Source organism: Musa acuminata, chromosome BXJ2-11, assembly GCF_036884655.1.
Source record: "Musa acuminata AAA Group cultivar baxijiao chromosome BXJ2-11, Cavendish_Baxijiao_AAA, whole genome shotgun sequence".
In the NCBI taxonomy this organism is placed as follows: Eukaryota; Viridiplantae; Streptophyta; class Magnoliopsida; order Zingiberales; family Musaceae; genus Musa; species Musa acuminata.
The window spans coordinates 22,585,836-22,603,733 of NC_088348.1; the positions used below are offsets into that span (position 1 = coordinate 22,585,836).

The window sequence follows — 17,898 nt, forward strand, 5'->3', positions numbered from 1 at the left end:
AATAATAATAATAATAATAATAATAATAATAATAATAATAAAAGAAGGCAAAAATTGCAACTGGAATGAACGTGCGTGATTTCGCCAACCACACACAGTACTTACTGTTGTAAAAAAAAACGCATGATTTGATTTGATTTGATTTGACCCCACAATTTCTTCTCCCTTTTGACTACACCCAAAAATAAATCATTCGTTTCCACTGTTATCTTCTACGGTAGATTATAACGCTCTCTTTAAATCGCGAATATGTTTTTGCGATTGTAACGCTTTCATGTGTCTCCTTCATACCGTCATATATTCTGCCGCCCTCACGCAAGCGAAGAGGAACCCTAGTTAAGCCTTCCGTTTCGCTTCTCACTCCTCATTTCCTCGTCCTACTTTCGCCGTTCCTCTCTCTCTCTCTCTCTGTCTCTCTCATTTTCTCTGTCCAATACTCTCTATAATGCCCTCAATCCCCTGCGGCGCTCTCCAAAGCCTCCTCATGGGCGGCTCCAAGTACATTCCCGTGCGATACTCTGCCTATGCCGCTGCCGTCGCAACTTTCGTTCCTCGTCGCCTTCTCCATTTTCGCGTCCACCTCCGCTCACCTCACTTCCGAGGCCCCGTCTATAACAACCTTCCGTTCTGTCAAATATCTTATCGAGCTTGCAACCGTTCCTCTGTCCCCGTTACGGCTGCGAACGCTGGTTGTCACGTCAAACACTGAATCTTTCTGTAGTTTTAGGGCTTCAATTTTCTTGATTTCTTATGTTTATGGCATACATAAGATGGTTCTATTGCTTTTTAAAGGTTTATTTGTTGCAACAGTTGAAGTCGCACGGCCGGGTGATGAGACCATCATTGCAGAGCGGATTGCATACTTGAAGACAAAGCTGAAGGAAGTAGGAATTGAGTACGCTGCTTGTATACCTGGGAAGAGTCCGGCATTGCTATGCCCAAAGGTTCCTCCTCTACCCCTTTGATATCTGTTCATCCTACCCCCTGATTTCCATGATAATAAATTATTCCATTGCAACTAGTCATTTTTTGTTGCAATTTTCTTTACTAGCTCAACAATCTTCTTTGCTGCAATTTTGTTTTGCACGTTGGTAGCTTGATGACCACCGATGTGTGTTTTGAAAGTTAAGTGTGGTAACGTTGGCACAAAAAATCCTAGATTAGACAAGCTCATAATTCCTAAAAGCGGTGGCCACGACCAATATTTTAGCATCGATGACATGCAGAAAGTACAGAAGAAGCTAATTGCATTTTAGACTTTTTATCAGGCCACCATCGAGCTTTTTGGCCACAGTTGCTGCCTCTTCACGATGGTCTTATAGTTGTCGGTATAAGACCATATATCTTTAAATGACTGGTCAGTTTAAATTGTATTTACTGGCTCAGCCCCAGTATAACAATTTAATTTAAATCATTCCGGTTTAAAATAAGATAACTTTTAAACTAAGTTTTTTGCTGCTGTACTGATTTGCATCTGCAATCTTACTTTTTTTAATCATATTGTGGATAGCGAATGGCATCGTTTTTTCAATTTTGATTTTTTGACATTATGTAACTCCTGAACTATGAAGTTTCATCTTGATATTTTGGTCTCATATTGTATGAAATTATGACACTCAATTCTGTTCTCTATGAGAAATTTTGAGGTGTTTGGATCTTTGATAGTGTGTAACATGACTCATATAATAATATAATTGTAATTTTATGTCGGTAGTCCACTTTCAGTTGTAAAATTTTGAAGTAATGGCTAAAGTCTCGTCTGCTTGATTGCATATGCATGTGTAGTTGGTGTCCTTGTATGTGTTTGTGCATGCAACTTTATACATGTAAAGTATGTTTGTGCAGGAAAGCTTCAATGTCTATGCAATTAGAAGTAGATAGGTTATGCATATCAGTATGCCATCCAAATTTATGAGGATTTATTTGTTAACTGTGGTTTAGATAAATACCTGAATGTGCGTGTGTGTTCAAGCATGTTTGTAGATTAAATCTCTATTTTTAATATTTTAGTGTAGAGGAGGGAGTTCCACGGTGAAGAGCCTTTTTGTTGTCATCCATGAAGATAGGTGAGTTCTCTTTCTCTGTCCTAATCAGATAATGACCGTCCTTTTATTTGTTTCTTTCGCTCTGCAACATATAGTATCTGGCTTTATAATTTTTTTCTTGATGATATTTATGTTTCTTCTTGTTCCTCTAGAAATTTGGCAATATGGACATGCTTTAGAGGTGAATGTCGATGGAAAGGTGAAGTACAGGTATTGTCATTCTAGAGAAATACATTTATGGCAGCAGTCACCAGGCATTGGAATTGCAAGTTTACCTGTATGTTGCTGTCAATCACTATTCTCTCGTAGGCTTGTGAAGATGTCAAGGCAGGCTTGACTGAAAAAGATGAAGATATGAATGCTAAGCAGCATACAGTAACTACAGAAAAGCGTCTTCAGCTAGAGCCATTAGGTGAAGAGGTAGTTAATACTTAATAATAATGCATATATTTTAAAATTTTATCGTTATTGGTTGTCTTAATTATGTGTCTTCTTTCATTTAATATTTTACATTTTACTGTACTTCCTCTTTCAGACTATGCAATCTGGTTTCAAGTTCTTCAGTAAATTCTCATATGATGTTGTGAATTTTGTTCTCCATGTTCATTCTCGCAGATGGACTTGATAGAATTTCATTGCTCTCTTATCAATAATGGTTTCGTGAAAATTAGCCAAAGGAATGACATAAAGGACAATTGCTTTAGATCTATGGCAGCAAAATCCTTGCCATCCTTTTTACAATGATGTGGCGTTTGAGTCATCTTTTCATGTTAGTGCCAAAACAGGTTCCTAAATGTTGTAATGCCAGCTAAGGAGTTGAATGTAGGCAATTACAGTCGCTAATTTTTTTGGCTTTCACCACTTTGTTTGTTTTAGTATCTTTTACAGTAATGCAATTTGGCTACAGAGATCCTGATGTGATATATTAGTCTATACTGTCATTAACTGTATATCATCATGGATGGACAGATGATGTGACTCATAAAATTACATCCTCCTGCATTTACTTTTCAGGTTATTGCATACTTCGCAGATAGAATGATATCGGCAGAAACTCTTCGACGAAATGCTATCAAGCAGCTTAAATGTGGAAAAAAGGTTTAACTTTCTGAATTTTTTTTTCTCCACGTGACAGGGTTTTATGTTTTCATGACATGATTGTGGTACTCGTTGCAGATTGCTATCGCTTTTCCTTACAGACGAAATGGAACACTTGTAGGCTGCAAATACCGTTATTTCTGCAAAAAGTTTTGGCAGGTTTATGCAATGTCCTATTCATTTATTAATAGATATAGTCTTTAGATATTTTTATTTTTGATCAAATACATATATGTTTGAGAATATATTTATATTATGTGAACTTGCCTTTTTCCCATCTAATAGGAACCAGACAAGGAACGGATTTTTTACGGACTTGACGATATAAACCAATCTAGTGACGTCATAATTGTAATTTGTCTAACTGTGATCCATTTACTATATTCCTGATAGTTTATCTGATTTTTTTCTATTTTCCTTCTGTGTCATTTCTTCCTTTTTCCTTTTCTGTTAATACAGGTTGAGGGTGAAATAGATAAACTCTCCATGGAGGAGGCTGGTTACCGTAATTGTGTTAGTGTACCTGATGGTGCACCTGCACAAGTTTCCAAAGGACCACTTGCGGCAGCGGAGGAGGTCTTAACCAGACTTGAAATTTGAAATGATCCTTTTTAGGTTTTAAAATTCTTTGATTCTTATATTAATTTTTCATGGTCTTATTCTTCTGAGGGTTGAATTTTTGTGCCTCTTTTACTTCTTTTATAAGTCTGAAATATACAACATCCAGTTGTTATATGTTTATCTTTTAAGGGGGTGGGGTGGGGTAGCATAAAAACAAGGTTGGGTATACCAATCTTTCTCCATTGCCATGATACAAATCTGAAGTTTTTTATATTAGGTTTTCTAGAAGGGTATTACATTTCATCTTTTGTAAAGAACATATAAGCCATGGTTTGCAAGTGATATTTTTTTGTTCCAAAGCATATATGCACTCTTTTTTGAGACACACAAACTCAACTTACATGTTGGTGCCCTATATCTAATAGTCTAACATGTCTGCAATATCATTCCTGGTCACCAACTGTGGTTTAGGTGAATCTAGCTGTTTTGGATTTAAGTTCCTGAAATGGCATTATGCTGTGGTTTAGCTACTTTTTAATTCTTTAAGCATGAACCTAACAAAAAAAGGCGAAGTCAAGCAGTTGCATTAAGTGAAAAGGGTAAAAACTAAGGTTTTACGTACCTCACATTCTGCTTATGCCATTTATTCATGTGATATCTGTTGAACTCACAGTTGCCCATGCACATGATTAGTTTTACATGTGGGTTGGCATGCCATGCCATGTTTCAAGAATTAGTGCATTTTTCAGGAATTATCGTCCTTAAGCAATAGATAGTTATGATTGACAGTTGACTAGTTAGTGCACTATTTTGGTTATTTTTTACTGTTACAAGATAAAGTTAAGAAGGCTTGCATTGTCCTTAATGTTCTGCAAACCTGATCTTTTAGATTTTTGGTGACTATCTCAGGCATTGATTGTTGAGGTTTTGCAGATGTAAGCATGTAATGAGAAATTAGGTTTTGCTAGATAATTAAGAGTGATATATATAATCACATTATGTAAGACAATAATCATTATACCTTTTCAAATTGTTGTGTTGGGATTCTAACAAGCTGCAATGTTCTTTTTAAATCTAGGACACAAAGTTTCAGTATTTGTGGAACTGCAAAGAGTACCTAGAAAAGGCAAGTTGTTTAATGTTTGTAAGCAAGTTAATCCACATATCTTGCAGCAATTGACCTGTAGAGTACTAAATTTCTTAGCTGATTTGCAATGATATATTGTGGATAAATCCATCAGGCATCTCGGATAATTTTAGCAACAGATGCAGACGGTCCTGGACAAGCTTTAGCTGAAGAGCTAGCACGTCGCCTCGGTAAAGAGAGGTTTGGTTTCTCATTATCATGCTTTATGTGTGCATGTTGATTTGTGCTTGTTCTCCTGTTTGTGTGTATGATTGATGATTATCTATTTGTGTCTACTACGGGTAATGATTAAGTCAGCTTATAAACAAGAAAGTTGCTTTATACCTCTTCAACATTTGGGCAAACACAGGTGTTTGAGGGTCAAATGGCCGGAGAAAAGTGCTAATGAAGTTTGCAAAGATGCTAATGAGGTTTGTTTTGCCTGTTTGAACTGTTGTTTTTCTTCTATACTGACTACTTTCTTCTTTATGTTGTTATTGCTATCTGCAATTTTGTTATGGTAGGGACGTAAGGTCATGTGTTCATTGTAGTTGTTACTTACCATATACAAGACGTGATACAACATACAAAAGTTAGTTTTAACACAATACTGTGTTCCTTTTGGTAAAAATTGAACCCTCAATTTCATCATAATCATTCAAGGAGGCTATAATTTAATGATCAGTAGTTAAACATGATTTGAAAATTCTACAAACAAAAAGTTTTTTCTGAAACATATGCATCATATGAAGGAAAAGATAAGCAGTTTTAATGGCATATAATATATCTTGCTTTGGTGAACTATACAAAAGTGTTAAGCAAGTTGATTTTTCTGTATTAATTTAACACTATTTAGATTAATGTCAACCATTTCAATCATATTAAATTAGTCCAAATCATACTGTGATACACGAATGTTGCACTGTTTAGTTTCATGAACTTACAAAGATACATATCTAAACCAAATAAATCATGGTTTCTAAATTTTCGAATTCTGTAGACTATGCTTAAAGGAACTGACATATGATTTAAAGACACCATGATTGATTTTTGGGTGATAGGATTGAGGTCTCAATTCAAGCTCAACTATCTATATGTACAAATACATGTTTCTATGCATAAATGCATTCCCAGTGCGCATGTGTATTGATTGTATGAACCAATGCTTCACATCTTGGTCCGGTGCTCGGTCCTTTGGTAGACCAAGATAGTTGGTATATCATCTGTTGGTATGATCCAATGTTTGACATTTCGCTCGGACCCGTACAAAACGGGCGGTATGTAATGGTTTGGGTGTGGACCCGTACATAGACCGCCCTCGTTTAGGGTGGTTCGGTCGGAACCACTAAAAGAAAAAAATTAATAAACATGCTTTTGGGTCTATGTTTGCAAGCCCTCCTCAGATGAACGTGAGCCATTTCGCCTCGTGTTTCTGCCCATTATCGGTCGTCGTCCGTCATGCGCCACTGATGAGTATGCTTTTTCTTCCCTTCTCTTCCCCCTTTACACTCTCTCCTTTCTCTTCCTCCATTGTGCCCTCTCCTTCTTCTTCTTCCTCCACCACGTCCTCTCATTCTTCCTCTTTGTTTTCCTCATTCCTCTTCTTCCTACTTCTTCCTTACTCTTCCTCCTCTTTCTCCCTTGTGCCTTTCTCTTCTCTTTCTTCTTCGTCTTTGAAACACCCGTACACACCGATGTACCATGTGTCGGTGCATCTGTATGTACTGGTCTAGCCAGAGATTGATATGGGTCTAGTATGCAAAATGACAATCCTTGATAAAGAGGGGAGAATTAAGAGAGAGAGAGAGAGAGAGAGAGAGAGAGAGAGATGTGTAACAACTATCATAAATAAAAGAAAAGGAATCCTAGTTTCTTGGTTGGCTGTTGGATGATAAATAGCAGCAGTATTTTAAACCTTGGTATGAATGCATGTGCATCCATGTGCAAATGAATATATGGACAAAGATATACCTGACTTTACACATGAAAATGAATGTATTGATAGAGATATACACTTTACACACCTATATGGATGTATGCATGTTTGTAACACTTTGATGGTTATACACATCTCTTGTTATATGCATGTATCCAATATCCTTGGAAACAAAATTTAATGGCCATCTTTGTTTGTTGCAAGGTCCATCGTACCGTGGTATACCGCCCGGTACAGGTGATATGTACCGATCCGATAGAGGATTGATATAGGTGGTACATCAGTATGCTCTCATGTACCGTGCAGTGATTTAAAAAGGCGCTCGGGCGCTCGCCTAGGCACTCGGGCGAGGCGAGGCGAGGCGAGGCCCGAGCGCCTCGCTAATCTCCCAGGCGGCGCGCTTCAAACAAGTGCCGCCTGGGCGCTCGCCCGAGCCCAGGCGCTGGGTGCTTCGGGCGAGCGCCTGGGTTAACCAAGGCGACGGAACCAGGATTTTAGGTTTGGTTCGGTCTCTGATGGTTAGTTGGTTCAATCGAACCAACTAAAATCGATATAAGTGAGAACCCAACCCTAACCCTCGCCGCTGCCGCTGTCGCGCCTGATCCCGATCCCGATCTCGCTGCTCGTCGTTGTCGCTGCTCGCAAACGTTGCCTCTGTCGTCGCTCGCGCCTCCCGCTGCACGCCACTCCTGCTCCCGCTACCGCTGCTTGCCGCTGTCGCTGCTCACAAACGCTGCCTCTGTCGCCGCTCGCGCCTCCCGCTGCTCGCCGCTCCTGCTCCCGATGCCACTGCTCGCCGCTGTCGCTGCTCACAAACACTGCCTCTGTCAAACGCTGCCGTTGTCGCTGCTCGCACCTCCAGCTGCTCGTCGCTCCCGCTCCCGCTCCCGCTCCCGCTCCCGCTCCCGCTCCCGCTCCCGCTCCTGCTGCCGCTGTCGCCGCTCGCGCCTCCCGCTGCTCGCCGCTATCGCTGTCGTCGTTGCCTCCTTACACTCCGCTGCCGCTGTCGCTTCCTCTTTACTCAGTCAGCAGGCTCAGCACCCCCTTACACTTCCTTCTTCTCCTTCTGTTAATAGTATACAGTATACTGTTAACAGTATACTGTATATTGTTAACAGTATACTGTATACTGTTAATATTGTTAGGTTTATTTAAAATTATTAATTTTCAATACTGTTAATAGATTTTCTTAATTTAATAACATATTTTAATTTAAAATTTTAAATAATTATATTTATTAATTATATTATATATTTTTATATTTTAGCGTCTCGCTTAGCTCGGGCGTTTTTGGACCTTAGCGCCTAACGCTTTTTAAATCACTGATACCGTGTGTCGATACACTTGGTACAGCTCGGTACGTACCATATCGATATCTGATTGGTATATCGGTATGGGCCAGTAAGGCAAACCATGGTTTGTTGCTTTTTATCATGCTTGCTTAGTCATTTTAGCTTGACCTAATACAATGTATTTTTATATATGCACTTTGAGATGCTTATATCAAGATTACTAGTTTTTATTTTCTTTTTACATTATTTAAGATATCAAAGCTGGTTACTTCAAATTTGCAGCATCCATTTTATTTTCAGTAAGGCATTTGTATTTCATGGCACTTTAGGCATCCTATATCCTACTGAAGAAGAGTTTTGATCGATTCATCCATTGATTCATTGTTCATTTGAAGTGGGAAGGACTAGGGGTGGGATGCATTGTGTATGCATGCATTTGAATGCATATCCATGTGTTTGGATAACTGTTGTCTGATCCAAAGGGCCCTCTGTGGCCACTTCTATTTTGTGGAATGTGTTCACTTAAAAAACATCATGAGTAATAATAAATTTTTTCTGTATAAGCAAGTAAAAACTTGAATTTGACGTTTTCTCACTTTGTTGTCGAAACTTAGCATGTTACTCTTTCATTCAGGTTCTAATTCATTATGGACCAGATGCTCTAAAGAAAGTTGTTGAGAATTCTGAATTGTATCCTATAAGGGGTCTATTTCAGTTCAGTGATTTCTTCCATGAAGTTGATGCATATTATCACCAGACTCATGGATTTGAGCTTGGTGTTTCTACAGGTTGGAAAGCTTTAGATGAATTGTATAATGTAAGAATTTTACCTTGATGGCCTTTCTTTTTTCGAGCAGACGTGGTAAAGGTTATATTTTAATTTTAAAATCAGATGCTTTATTGTTTACACTGGAAGTTTTGATTAGGATCAATAGATTCTGCACTATACATGTGAGTAATGTATAACCACAACTCATGTTGATAGTTTATTTATAGATTAGCTGTGTATTTTGGTCATCCGAGAATGGTATCCTAATAGATATTTTTAGAGCTTCTCTTTTGTTAAAGACCACATATAATGCATATTATTCAGTTTGCATGAATTGAATTTATAAATGAGTTTTGCTTCCATAAACATGTAGAACTTGACTGTTTCAACTGTTCCCCTTTAAGTTCAACAACAACAATGAGCCACAATGTCCATATTGTTTCACTTTGAGTTGACAATATCAATTTTTAACACTTCTAGTTAGCATGTTTAAGAGAACAAAAAAGCTCTACTGCTCAAAATACTGGTGTATATAGATCACCATGCCATGTGCCAACCATGTGCAATCATCAAAAGATGGTTACCTTGAGACCAATAAACAAACATATTTCAGTTTTATGGCTAAGAGGCCATCAAAAGAAAAAACAAACAACTAAGGTCAAATAATTGTGTTGAAGACTGGGAAAACATAGCAACAGCTGCTCTTGCATATTCTATTTTGTTCTTAGCTTTTCTCTATCACCGCAGAAATGATTGTAGATTCCCTTACATTGAGATTGGCTATTTCATGGTTACCTTTGGGTTCATTGAAATGACGCCTATTGTGAATTTTAATATGGTGACTGTAACATGCATCTCATTCTGGGTTTGTGGAAACAAATGTTTGAAAATGATAGTTCTCAAGTAAAACTGTGTGATGCACAAGGGCCAAATTTTGGTCAAAAGGAGGATACTTCTCATGCTAGAAGTAGAATTTCGTGTTAAAAGTAGAATGTCTTATTGAAAAATAAGGAATAAACACAAAGAAATTTGATTAGATTAATTTTTAAAGAGTAAATAAGAAATTACTAAAAAAATATAAGTTGCCTGTAAATGCCATTATGTCTTTCTTAAGGGCAGACCTCCAGCAACAAAAGGAATGGAACCATAGGCTCCTATGCTGGGTGCATTTCGGGGTATAGATCTAACCACTTCAGCTCCCCTTTTTCTGGCATGCTATTGTTCTTATAGGCATCCTAGCTTATCATCATTCGATAAGTCTCTAAACTCTGTCAAATCTTATTTTACTTTTTTATATGATAATTGGGTCCATATCGATCATTATTTTAAAGTAAGGTTGTCCATGTTGTGTTTTTTTTAGAAGCTGAAGAAATCTGATTGATGGTTATTAATACCAACTTTGTGTCTACTATCCCGGGAAAGATTTTATCCAAATTTTCTCTTGAATGAGGTTTTTCAGGCCTTGTTTTCCATATCATCCTACATAACATTTATTCGTAAGTCTTTTTTGACATGAACCATCTAATTCTAGTTTGATATTGTCAGTGCTGATTTTCTTTTATTCTACTTTGTCATTTTGACATCCAATAAAATCTTATCTGATGGTCTTGTTGTTGGCTTTATTATTTTTACTTTCTATACTATTTCTCTGAATTAGCAGGTGGTTGGAGGAATGATTTGATGGTGTCTTTGAAACTTGAGGACTTAATTTCTTTGAAAACTAAGGAATCATTATAGTATGGATTATATAAGACCTTCAAGTTAATTTGTATATTTTGAACAACGATTTTTTCTTGAGCAGGTTATGCCTGGAGAGTTGACTGTAATAACAGGTGTTCCCAATTCTGGCAAAAGTGAGTGGATTGATGCTTTGTTATGTAATATCAATGCAAACCATGAATGGAAATTTGCGCTCTGTTCAATGGAAAACAAGGTCTGATTTGTGAATCATTAAGTTCTATTTATCTTATTGTATCTCGATCATTCAAGATGTTGGTCTTTAGGTTCGAGAACATGCAAGGAAGCTTTTGGAAAAACACATTAGGAAACCCTTCTTCGATGCAAGGTATAATGAAATTTTATGTTGTATCTGTCCCACCGTTAACTTGGATCTATGATACTTGTATCCTTCCTTTTGGATAATTGAAGAAAGCATATCTCTATTTCTTAGACTACAACAAAATGGATGTATTGTTTGCTTTTGTTTTGTTGGGGCAATTTCATTTGTTCTCTTTATTTGAGCTTTTGGTTAAACTTACACATTATTAGGGCATGCATCAGAATTCGGACTGCAGTCCATTTGGACCGGGACCTTATGTTCACAGATTCCATATGATTTGAAAGACTTTGATTAATATTGTTGCATATGGGCTTAAAGCTAATCTAAAAAGTCAAGTTGAATAAATAGTCTCATTGCCATAGTTGGGACAAGATTATGCAGATTTGAAGGCCAATTTAATCCACCCTAGTTACTGTATACAAAAAGCATTCACCTGATGAATTCAAGGCATCATTTTGAAGTGAATAAATCTTGTTGACAAAAGTTGTCAACACTGCCTATAATGTGTTTGACCGTTTTGTTTTACATGCATATAAGTTATTATATCGTTGCTTTGTCATGTCCTTAGCTAGGATTCTCTAAAAGGCGTGTTGTACTCAAGTAATATTCGTCTGCAAGGGTAAGCACAGAGAAGAGAAGGTTAAAAAGGTGAATGCACAATTAATATGCCATCATCGCACACAAAAAGTGCAGAATGTCTTTACCTCTCTGCTGCTTATCCTAAAGTTGTCCAGTACTTTCTGGAAGGCAAACAATTTGCTTATGCTGGCCACAGAGGGAAATTCAGCATGCATTCTAGAGGTCAAAACAACCGTAAGCATCAAATTTAAATGCTGGTCATCTCCCATCGGAACTGGGCCATGATTAACTTTGTTCTTTGTTGGCATAACTCTGCTGCTTTTAATAATTAATTTTTGGTAATTTAATTAAAGCATTGACCTGCTTGACACTTCTACTTTGGCTGCTGTCTCATGATGTTCTCCTTCATAAATGGCCCAAAATTGAATAATATAGTTCGTGAAAACCATCGACCTTCCTGAGTTTCCAATGTTTGCAGATATTCAGAATATTAGTTTCAGAAAATGTTTTTCTTTTTTTATTTTATTTCTGTATGTGCATGTATTTTGGTTGTTGGGGTAGTAGGTTGATGGTTTCCCGTGTGAGAAAAACAAGGAAAAAGAGATCACTTGGAACATACTCATGTTGATATTAATGTAGTGCATGCACTTATCTTTCTTTGTATGTTTTGTTTTTCTTTCTTCATTTTTAGTTGAACCTCTATATGTTCTTTATCTCATCTAATATTTTAGCAAACTTTAGATGATTGAAGTCAAATTTTGGTTTAACTCATCAATCAGACACCTTACTACATCTTTCTTAATGATCTTTCATGTTTCAATCTTGCATTCAGTATTTTTGATTTACTATTGTGAAACTGTGCTTATATAAGTTTTTCCTTGGACATAAGCTGCTCTTTTAATAGCTTTTTTCTGCTGAATATGGAGTTGTTCAGTATTGTCTCCTTTGGTATTTACTTGGTTGTTAGTTCTTAAGGTTCTTTAATTTACTGTTCCTAAGTAATTCCTGCTTTTGACTATGCTAAGCTATGGTGGATCTACTGAGCGCATGACCGTTCAGGAGTTAGAACAAGGAAAAAAATGGCTCAATGATACTTTTCACCTGATTCGGTGAGTTTCTACACTGAAACATGTACAACTTGCCAGACAAATTTAGTTATTTATATTCATCCATGACGCAAAAGGAACTCCATGACTTTATCCTTTTGTATAGTTACCGTGTCAAGGTGTGACTTGTTGCTGATGTTTATTTCTTACTGATTGATTGTTTTTATGTTATCATGGTAGGTGCGAGGATGATTGTCTTCCATCGATCAAGTGGGTGCTTCGACTTGCTAAAGCTGCTGTTCTTCGATATGGTGTCCGTGGACTTGTTATTGATCCATACAATGAGCTTGATCACCAACGTTCTCCAAATCAGTGAGCATCTTTGTAGTAGTACTAAATTATTTTTGTTTGCTTTCTCATGTCTGAGTTTTTTCGTTCTTTTAAATTATTTGATGCAGCCGGGCATTATATATATGTTTCCAGGCTTCAAGTGATTGCCATTAATAGCTGTAAACAATATATTCTTTTTGTTTGAATTTTGAAGTAGCTCACTCATTCCATCTGGAGCTAGTCTATTCAATTCTGTATTTTCTGTAACAGAACTGAAACAGAGTATGTGAGCCAAATGCTTTCTATGATCAAGCGCTTTGCCCAGCACTACTCCTGTCATGTATGGTTTGTAGCCCATCCAAGACAGGTATATGTTCCGATGTACAATATTATGTTGTTCAATGTATATGCTATTGTCTTCTGAAAGCAAACATATGTTCAGCTACAACACTGGACGGGTGGTCCACCTAATATGTATGATATCAGTGGAAGCGCTCATTTTATAAACAAATGTGACAATGGAATTGTCATTCATCGCAATCGAGATGCAAAAGTTGGCCCTCTTGATGGTGTTCAGGTTCACTTTTCACTGTTCTTGATTTACTTCTCTGTAGTTCCTTATTTACTTCAAAATTTGATTCATGTGTTGTTTATATACATATATACATGTTCAGGTTTGTGTTCGGAAGGTACGAAATAAGGTCGTTGGGACTATTGGAGATGCTTTTCTGTCATACAATAGGTATATAATTTGTTGATCCATACAATTTCTAACATGCCTAATAAGCATTTATTGCTTGCTTTGTGTTCAATTAAGTTTATTAAATTCCTTATGCCAATTTTTGATGTTTTATATTGATTAAATAATAACAATAATTTCTTTTATCATAGGAAGGTCCATAATTGTTTGTCAACTTCTTTTTTTCTTCAATATTGTTCTTTAACATAATGTCACCAACTGAAGGTTTGCTGGCCTTGGACCTCATGCACATGATAGACCTTGATAGGTTTCCTAATTCACCACATGCTTTTTATTTCCCCTACTGGACCAGCTGATAAGTTTTGTTGACTATATTTGGTCATGTTTTGTGTGACTTTTAAGTTGTATAACTTAATGGAACTTATAAATATTATAAATCATAGTCAAGAGCTGTAGACAGTCATTGTTTGGTGTGACTATATGTTCTTTTTTATTGTCAAATTTAATTGGTCATGTCATCTCAATGGACTAGTTGAAGAAACCAGAGGTATATGCAGTAGGTCTTTTGGAACAAGCTATAAACAAAATGATTCATGTGGTTGAACCTGAGATGATAGAAATAACATTTTATGGTCACTGCTGAAGATAAGTAGTCATTTTGTCAAAAAAAAAATCTCTCTTGCATGATTTTTCCCCTCCAATCCTATTTGATTTAGGCATACTGTCATTTCCAACAGGTGTTGAGTTCTATTCATGCTATCAGCATTCTGTTGTGGAAAAGTTGAATGAAACTCGTCATTTGGCTTGTTGAGATTTAGCATTTTCGCAGAATGCATGCCCATGTTACATGCACTCGGATAATTGAGGTTGTGTTGGATGTGGCAAAAGGGGGCTCAGGTTAGGGATTGGGTTGGGTTTTGCTTGGGGTAAAAATAGGTTGGGTTTGGGTAGGCTTTGATTGGGTTAAGACTAAGCATGTGTCAACCCGCCCCGCCCCAACCTGCTTGAGTTGCACCACTGTTAAAGAACATCAGAGAAAAAAGAAGAAAAGAAACTTTTAGTGACACTAAATACCATGCCAGATATGCTGTTAAGTTCAAACTAAGCCTTACATATTACAACATTTATCACCAACAGGCAAGCAAATTAACCTTCACCATTGCAGAAACGTGAGCAAATTAACTTTCACCAGTTTCGGAAGACTTAAATTATCGCCACAACTGTCAAAATATCAACACAAGACATTAAGCAAATTAACAATAGAATGTTTAGGTAACAACATAGTCCAAAATAGTTACAACCAGTCCATCATTATCTAGCATAAATAAAATTATTTGGACTGAGGCGACTTTAGTGGTAATGAATTGAGCTCGTATATAATATTTATACATTTAATTAGCTAAGCTGGGTCAGCTAGCCCAGCCTTGTAACCTGTGCTTAACCCAGATTTAGGTATTTTTGTGCAAGTCTGGTCCAGTATCAGGTTGTGTTCAGGTCAAATCTGGGGGGACCCATCCAAATTGCATTCCTAGCTAGCTACAATGCAATTGTTTCCTGCCTGGTGGTTGCCTTGAGTAAGCTTGTTGCACTTGGTTACCTTCACGCTTAAATGTAAAAGGTTTGGAGTTCATGCAATTATACTGTATGTGATGCAATTTCTAAATTAAGTTCCAACACCTACAACTATGACCATTGATGTCTTGTAGATTTTTGCCCTGCAAAATTTCAAATTGAGAATAATGGTGATAGCGAATTGCATCGAGCTGGATTCTATGCTCATTGGTTTTAGACCATGGGTGGTGGTGGTACCAGATATCTACATTGCATTGAGCTGAAAGCTGTGCTCATTTTGTTGGACTAACATGTGATTGGAAGCAAGTATACTTCGAATAAAAAAAAATAAAAAATAAAGAACTATACTTAAAAAATTCTTCCTGTACCTAAGGTTCCATTTTTTCCATTTTCTGACACAACAGAAACTTACAAACTTTTTCAGAGTTTTAACCTTAAATTTGAGCAATACTGGAGATACTAACTGCACTGCCACATTATTTTGCAGGATTACAGGAGAATTCGAGGACATAGATGTTAGGGCTATATCCACGAGTATAACGAGAGGTGGATGAGATTTTGCAACTGCAGTATGCTTATGGACTTGTTGGAAATGATGAAAATCTATGGGCAAATGGACCGAATTTGGAGGTCTAACTTACAACTAAAGCAGCAGCGCACAACAAAAATTTCTGAATACCAAGCTACAACCGAGGAGGATCGAAGCATGTGATGGTTGAATGAACAATCGCTTGGAGATCAGGTCAAATTTTGTTCAGTCGTTAAACATTTGAAGGCTGTTTGTAAGGTGCATCTCTTTGAATAGTCTGATATAGTTTCTGAATTCTCAGCCTTTTTTTGTTTTGGGTTAGATGCCTTGAGGGGTTTCATCTTCATCTATTCCTGGTCTCAGATCCATGTGTATCCTGTGATGATTAATGTTTTCTGCTTTAGTTGATGCCTTTTATGTTTCCTGCTTCACAGATCAGAGGAATTATATGCAATTTTAACTGAGACATGTCCACACTATAAAATTAGAGAAAAAAGGCAGAATGATCTGTTCTTGATCAAATCTCAAAGCATAATTAGTTTGACACCCACCCGCGTTTGAAGATGCAAATGTATATATTTCCAAGGGAGAAATAGCAGGATGGGTTAATTAGTTTATCAAATTTATTTGATTTTAATCATTGGTTAAAATATTTAGATTAAAAATTATCAATTTTGTTGGTTTTTAATAACTGGTTAAAATATTTAGGTTAAAATTAATAGTAATATATTCAAGATTCTTATAAATCAATTTTAGGTTATAGGATTATTCATTCTTGTTCCAGATCTCGATCCTCCTGTCTGTTTCGTAAAATAAATCCAGGCTTATGAGAATAGTCAAAAGCTGTGCGAGATCGACGTTTCTGGAGATACGAAGATGTGTGTTTCTCCATTGGCCACTATAGATTTCAAAAGCTTTGCTTTGTTACCACGACAACTATATCCCGGATTTGTCTATCAACATAATCAGAAAGTATGTATCAACAGTATACAAATTATTTGTTTTCCAACAGTATACACTATATCCCGGATTAACCATTGGCAAATTGTCAACTCGTTGTTTCTACAATTGGTCAGTAGCCGAGCCGAGTTGGGTTCGGTCTGGTTTGGGATAGATGGTTTCGGCTCACACCGTGAACTTCCGACACCCACGCACCGGTCGTTAATGGTGCAATAGAAATGCACATGCAAAACCACCCATTGCTTTTGCCACACTACTAAGGGGGGCCCAAAGCTCGGTTTTTTAAGTCGATGCTCGAGAAAGGATGATGAGATCTGTAGCAGGCGAAGCAATCCGTCGAGCTCCTCATCCGATGGCAACGATATCACGGACGAAGCTAAGCTATTAACAACGTATTTCATATAATACTTATAATATATTTGTGTGTGTCCGAGAGCTTGTAATAAGTTAGATAGTCTTATTTTAGTTAATTTTTATAGTTATTTTAGAATTATAAAAATAAATTATATGTAATCGTCATGTAGAGACAAAATCGTCTAGAAATATTTTGAGGGTTTTTTAGCTTCGTCGAGTGATATTGAGTGTCAACTAACATAACACTCAAGAGCTACCTGGGTGGCACATGATTGGATGGGCCTTTGGGATAGTGTCTATGGCTGATTCGTTGGCTTGTTTAACACAAGTGTCATGTGGACACTTGTGGGGATTTTTGATCACGATGGACCTCATTGGTTCACTTATCGTACGACTGTTTAAAGTTTACAATGTCTATATTTATAATTAGCATTGCTTATCATGTGTTTGCTGAAATGATTGCTTGTGGATCCCGAATTAAATATTTTCTTTAACTCGTCTTCTCTTTTGTAAGTCCTTAAGAGACTATAAGAGGTTTTGGAAATGTTGACCCTTTGTGGACGGATACGTAAGAGTGTTTCATAACTTAGGTAAAACCAATTAAGTCCATAACATATAGTATCAGGGCAAGATGAGCACATTTAGAAACACTTAGCATACAAACATGGGGCGATTTAGCAGGGCTACATTGAGGGCAGCTTGCATGCACAATTATTTAGTGGAAATGAGCATTGAGATATAAGGAAAGGAGTTGGTCAGAGGAACCAGCATTCGAGATTGATATTCAAAAGAATAGCCAACCCTTTATGTAAGAGGCACCATGAGGACAAGCGAGTTAGGAAAATTATGTAGCACATAAGGTTAGGATGACTAAGTTCGAGTTACGACTCGAAGTTGGCAACTAAACTTTGACGATGCTTAAGACAAGTGAGATGCTTGGGA

General features: G+C 37.0%; 1 protein-coding gene across 1 annotated transcript; it reads left to right on the forward strand.

Moving 5' to 3' along the window:
- Positions 1–323: 323 nt before the first annotated feature.
- LOC135626310 (twinkle homolog protein, chloroplastic/mitochondrial-like) lies at positions 324–16,073 on the forward strand. Its single transcript, XM_065131529.1, has 21 exons — positions 324–689; positions 811–944; positions 2,011–2,066; positions 2,198–2,255; positions 2,355–2,465; positions 3,060–3,143; positions 3,222–3,302; positions 3,429–3,494; positions 3,603–3,719; positions 4,783–4,830; positions 4,946–5,031; positions 5,201–5,261; positions 8,693–8,875; positions 10,629–10,760; positions 10,831–10,892; positions 12,491–12,574; positions 12,752–12,883; positions 13,112–13,208; positions 13,284–13,418; positions 13,516–13,583; positions 15,601–16,073. Exons 1-21 carry the CDS (start codon positions 446–448, stop codon positions 15,665–15,667), a joined length of 2,106 nt encoding a protein of 701 aa, XP_064987601.1. The 5' UTR covers positions 324–445; the 3' UTR covers positions 15,668–16,073.
- The last annotated feature ends 1,825 nt before the right edge of the window (positions 16,074–17,898 follow it).